We start from the raw sequence: 6,299 nt of genomic DNA, 5'->3' as shown, positions 1-6,299 counted from the left end.
TCTGTGTCTCTCTCTCTCTGTGTCTCTCTCGCTCTGTGTCTCTTTCTCTCTGTGTCTCTCTCGCTCTGTGTCTCTCTCGCTCTGTGTCTCTCTCTCTGTGTCTCTCTCTCTCTGTGTGTCTCTCTCTCTCTGTCTCTCTGTGTGTGTGTGTGTGTGTTTAACCTGGTTTTAACTGTAATAAAGAGGAGCCTTGTCATTCACTGTGGACCCTGTGTGTTACATTGTAATATTGTCTGAAATCAAACCAGTCATGATGAACTTCCTCTTACCCAGATAGAACATGTACGTTGCCGTGACGAAGGCCATAAAGTAGATCCCGGCAGCGAAGGACACCATGCCGATGATGATGAGGGTGACGTCACTCACCCACCTGGACATTATCATGACACCCAGGAAGCTCGTCAGGAAGACCAGGAACCCGGCGGCGTTACCGTAACCTACCTGTTGATGTCTTTTGGTTTAACCAGAGCCCGCTATAACAACAGTTAATAGTCTCACAACTCTGCAATAGAGGGCTCTGGTTTGGAAATGTGTTTTAATGAATGTTTTCAAATGTTACCCTCTGGGGGACCAAATGCCTGGGCCTAGATCTGTTGCTGCTATCTTTCCAACTCCTGGTTAAACATGTTTGGCATGACAGGGCCAGGAGTGGCATGATGGCACAACAGACCAGTACTCAGGCTACAAATCCACACACACACACACATATTTTAACCCCCAAAAATCAAATGCATTTCAACTCACCTGGGTGGCGTTCCAGTTCAGAGGCTCCTTCATCTCAAAGGTCACCAGTATCTCCATGCCTCCTCCCACCGCCACGTCATATAGAATCCCACCCGCAAAAAGAAGCAGAATGTTCAGAATATTCTTGGAATATTGCGTGTCGATACCGTTGGTCTCGTTGCGCTCTTGTGCGCTTGGCGAGACGGTTGGCATTAAAAAGAAGAACGTTGTGTAGATGAGACACAMAAAGTAGAGGAAGACACTCAGGCTCACTAACAGAGTCCCCTGTTTAAAGTCCACACTGTACAACTGGAAGAGGTGCCCGGACGCCAAACTACCGATGAGACCGGCTACGCCGTAGACCAGCTCCATGCGCATCATGCGGAGAGACCGGTCCTCCTCGGTGGAGGTGAGCGACACCAGGGCCATGACCCCGGCCCAGTAGGAGCAGAACCCGCCGCTGAGTCCGTGGACCGTCACCCCGCCGAACATGGCCTGGATTGGGAGCTCCATCACTATGACCAGGAGTAAGACCACTCTGGAGACCAGGTAACCCACCAGAGGGATGACGATGGGGATCTTACGGTACCCCAGGTCCCCTACCTTTTGAATGAATAAACAAATGAATGAATGAATAAATGAAAGCATTTCATCAGACGTATTTAAAATACTTATAGTTGATTCAGCAATAACAGTAGGTTACAACAATAGGGTATAGTAAAGACTGTAAAGGATTGCGAAACACAAAGTCTACAGAGCAAATTTGTGGCTGTTAAAATCTCGGTGTTGAGGCAAAAAGTGTTATATCTGAGTGTTGATTCTAGTGGGGTTAACACCAGTGTTATTCTGAGTGTTGATTCTAGTGGGGTTAACACCAGTGTTATATCTGAGTGTTGATTCTAGTGGGGTTAACACCAGTGTAATATCTGAGTGTTGATTCTAGTAGGGTTAACACCAGTGGTATATCTGGAGTGTTGATTCTAGTAGGGTTAACCACCAGTTGATATCTGAGTGTTGATTCTAGTGGGGTTACACCAGTGTTATATCTGAGTGTTGATTCTAGTGGGTTAACACAAGTGGTATATCTGAGTGTTGATTCTAGTGGGTTAACACCAGTGTATATTCTGAGTGTTGATTCTAGTGGGTTAACACCAGTGGTATAATCTGAGTGTTGATTCTAGTGGGGTTAACACAGTGTATATCTGAGTGTTTGATTCTAGTGGGGTTAACACCAGTGGTATATCTGAGTGTTGATTCTAGTGGGGTTAACACCAGTGTTATATCTGAGTGTTGATTCTAGTGGGGTTAACACCAGTGTTATATCTGAGTGTTGATTCTAGAGGGGTTAACACCAGTGGTATATCTGAGTGTTGATTCTAGTGGGGTTAACACCAGTGTTATATCTGAGTGTTGATTCTAGTAGGGTTAACACAAGTGGTATATACTGAGTGTTGATTCTAGTGGGGTTACACCAGTGTTATATCTGAGTGTTGATTCTAGTGGGTTAACACCAGTGGTAATATCTGAGTGTTGATTCTAGTGGGGTTAACACCAGTGGTATATCTGAGTGTTGATTTAGTGGGTGTTAACACCAGTGGTTATCTGAGTGTTGATTCTAGTGGGGTTAACACCAGTGGTATATCTGAGTGTTGATTCTAGTGGGGTTAACACCAGTTTATATCTGAGTGTTGATTCTAGTGGGGTTAACACCAGTGTTTATATCTGAGTGTTGATTCTAGTGGGGTTAACACCAGTGGTATATCTGAGTGTTGATTCTAGTGGGGTTAACACCAGTGTTATATCTGAGTGTTGATTCTAGTGGGGTTAACACCAGTGTTATATCTGAGTGTTGATTCTAGTGGGGTTAACACAGTGTATATCTGAGTGTTGATTCTAGTGGGGTTAACACCAGTGGTATATCTGAGTGTTGATTCTAGTGGGGTTAACACCAGTGGTATATCTGAGTGTTGATTCTAGTGGGGTTAACACCAGTGTTTTATCTGAGTGTTGATTCTAGTGGGGTTAACACAGTGGTATATCTGAGTGTTGATTCTAGTGGGGTTAACACAGTGGTATATCTGAGTGTTGATTCTAGTGGTTAACACAGTGTAATATCTGAGTGTTGATTCTAGTGGGGTTAACACAGTGGTATATCTGAGTGTTGATTCTAGTGGGGTTACACACAGTGGTATATCTGAGTGTTGATTCTAGTGGGGTTAACACCAGTGTATATCTGAGTGTTGATTCTAGTGGGGTTAACACCAGTGGTATATCTGAGTGTTGATTCTAGTGGGGTTAACACCAGTGGTATATCTGAGTGTTGATTCTAGTGGGGTTAACACCAGTGGTATATCTGAGTGTTGATTCTAGTGGGTTAACACCAGTGGTATATCTGAGTGTTGATTCTAGTGGGGTTAACACCAGTGGTATATCTGAGTGTTGATTCTAGTGGGGTTAACACCAGTGGTATATCTGAGTGTTGATTCTAGTGGGGTTAACACCAGTGGTATATCTGAGTGTTGATTCTAGTGGGGTTAACACCAGTGGTATATCTGAGTGTTGATTCTAGTGGGGTTAACACCAGTGTATATCTGAGTGTTGATTCTAGTGGGGTTAACACAGTGGTATATCTGAGTGTTGATTTCAGTGGGGTTAACACCAGTGGTATATCTGAGTGTTGATTCTAGTGGGGTTAACACCAGTGGTATATCTGAGTGTTGATTCTAGTGGGGTTAACACCAGTGGTATATCTGAGTGTTGATTCTAGTGGGGTTAACACCAGTGGTATATCTGAGTGTTGATTCTAGTGGGGTTACACCAGTGGTATATCTGAGTGTTGATTCTAGTGGGGTTAACACCAGTTGGTATTCTGAGTGTTGATTCTAAGTGGGGTTAACACCAGTGGTATATCTGAGTGTTGATTCTAGGGGGTTAACACAGTGGTATATCTGAGTGTTGATTCTAGTGGGGTTAACACCAGTGTTTATATCTGAGTGTTGATTCTAGTGGGGTTAACACCAGTGGTATATCTGAGTGTTGATTCTAGTGGGGTTAACACCAGTGGTATAATCTGAGTGTTGATTCTAGTGGGGTTAACACCAGTGGTATATCTGAGTGTTGATTCTAGTGGATTTAACACCAGTGGGATTGAAATTGAAACCACCTGCAGTGAATACATGTCGTTTTGTTGTTGTTGTTGTTACTCGACTGTGTTGAGTTCATTTCCGTTAATTCTTTGGGGGGGGAAAGATATGGGAGGGGTCTCATCATATTTCCCAGCATACTTTGTTTCAGGTTGCTTTTCAGAATCGTTATTTAATTCTTTTTTTAAATCTATGTTTCTGCACATTGATTGATTAATATTACACTACAACAAGATAAATAACATAAACGTTTCTAAATTAATCCAATATGTAAGTGGTTGGACTTATTTCACCCGTTATTGAGAGAGTTGTTCCAGTGTAGATGGTTTAGGCGGTCTCATTGATCAATCTTCCCTACCTTGGCAGTCAGTCTAACTGCAACCAGGAAATTTCCCATTTTGACTAGATAACACAGCCACAAAGTCAGAACGGCTTTTCGCAGTTTGACAAAAGATGCTGCTCTGGTCGGAGAAATCAATAGCCGAATATCACCTCCAATCACAATACTGTCGCGTAAGTAATACTGTCAAACACTTTAACATCATCTCACATCATCTCACTTTAACCCCCTCCATATATTATGGACATTTTTCTGAAATTACAATGGGGGAAAAAATGAAGAAAGAAAATCCTGTGTAGCACCTTTTAAATCGGAATTTACAACATTCATGGTGTTAGGGACACACCACTCTTTGGCTTGTTAGTTTAACACTAGTTGGGAATCACATTTCATTTCCACATTTAACATTGTGGGTGTTAAATTTCCAATCGAAAAATTGCTGCGCACTGACTTACCTTGGCTAAGATAATGGCGGGTAGGATCGGAACGAACTTGGACAGCATGTTATATATCATGTAAAAGTTGGACATAGCTTTCTGCCGGCTGTCCTCGGTGGGGGTTGGATTAAGCGCATCAGTCGCAATGGCGCATTGCTCTTTTACCACCATCTGCAAGCCGGTGTCGAAAAACGCGCTTGCTATTTGGGCACATAGGACCACTGGCTCGATGCGTTTACGCAGTGTACCCAATGGTAACATGATTAGTCCCGATAGAAACCGACAGGTGGTGAAACAACAACACCCACCAGACTCGGTGTAACTCTCTGACCCCGGCGCCAAACTTCACCAAGGACTGCCACCGGAGTCTGTTGAAATGTGCTAATCACGACCCTACCCATCCACCTCCTACAGTAGTTCCGTGTTTCAAACAGAGGCACCACTGGGGTAGGCTACGTACATGATGACAAAACACTGGATGGGACTGGGACGACAGTTTAGGGAAGTTAGCTCAGAGACAATATTTATTCTGCACGAGTAACATTTCCACGTTAAATGAATACAATCTCTTTGTTTCAATGGTTTTGTCTTTACAACTATTTCGATGTCAGTACACCAATGTAGGTCTATATTCAATCTGTATCCCTGAAGAGTTACAGATTGCGCACAAGAAATGTAAAGGTAATTTCTGTTTGAGCCGATATGCAGCGTTTATCGTGAATGCAGCCTCTGCAATGGGTGGAGAGGGACGGCGTGAAGAGTGTGTCCCCTGCGCCACCGCGGGAACATTGCCTTTATACAGCTGATATAGGCGATGTTTTATCCAGTGGCGATTTTAGCATGTACATATTGGTGGGGCAAGCTCCCCCATTTGTTTTTTAGATGCTTTCCAGCAAAGCCACTACACAACACTGAACAATATATTAGTTGCTCTATAACGGTCAGTGGCGGATCTAGCCTGTATTGCTCCCTGGGCGAACCGCCCCTTCAGCCACCCCCCCCCCACATTTTTTATTCAGACAGTAGGAACATCACAAATAAATAATCATAACATTTAAAACTACATAAATATATATACAAAAATAAGACTCATAAATATCAAAAAGAAGTAACAAAGTGAAAGAGAAATAAATTGTATCTAAATACAAAATAAAAAAGGGAATTGAGTTATTACACTAATACCATATTGCTAAGAAAAAACACACAAATAAAACTAAATTACACAAATCCTATATCACACAAATAGAATAACACACTTATAAAGAAGAGAACCTGATTATTACACTATTGCACTTCAAACAAGAAACACAAACTAAATTACACAACTAATTGCATTAGTACTGTACAAAGTTACAGGTGCGCTATTTGATAGATTCCTCTGCTCCACCTACCTCGGGCTTCCAGTGGGGAGACCTGAGGTCACTGCTCTCCTTACCTCGGGCTTCCAGTGGGGAGACCTGAGGTCACTGCTCTCCTTACCTCGGCTCATATAAACAGCTCTATGGTCAGTAAGGGCCATTTCAGAGATAAACAGTGTAATGTCAATATAAACAGCTCTATGGTCAGTAAGGGCCATTTCAGAGATAAACGTGTAAATGTCAATATAAACAGCCTCTATGGTCAGTAAGGGCCATTATCAGAGATAAACAGTGTAAT

The 6,299-nt window shown here is 42.7% G+C and overlaps 1 protein-coding gene across 1 annotated transcript; it reads right to left on the bottom strand.

Moving 5' to 3' along the window:
* Positions 1–269: 269 nt before the first annotated feature.
* LOC112074762 (solute carrier family 46 member 2-like) lies at positions 270–5,035 on the bottom strand (the record flags this gene model as incomplete). Its single annotated transcript, XM_024141872.2, has 3 exons — positions 4,662–5,035; positions 745–1,326; positions 270–441 (listed from the first exon to the last, which is right to left on the bottom strand). Coding segments are annotated over exons 1-3 (997 nt in total), but the record flags the coding sequence as incomplete, so codon positions are not given.
* Between the last annotated feature and the right edge of the window lie 1,264 nt (positions 5,036–6,299).

Source organism: Salvelinus sp. IW2-2015, unplaced genomic scaffold (assembly GCF_002910315.2).
Source record: "Salvelinus sp. IW2-2015 unplaced genomic scaffold, ASM291031v2 Un_scaffold2803, whole genome shotgun sequence".
In the NCBI taxonomy this organism is placed as follows: Eukaryota; Metazoa; Chordata; class Actinopteri; order Salmoniformes; family Salmonidae; genus Salvelinus; species Salvelinus sp. IW2-2015.
Note: the sequence above shows the minus strand (reverse complement) of the source record. Positions and strands in the feature narration are given on the sequence as shown.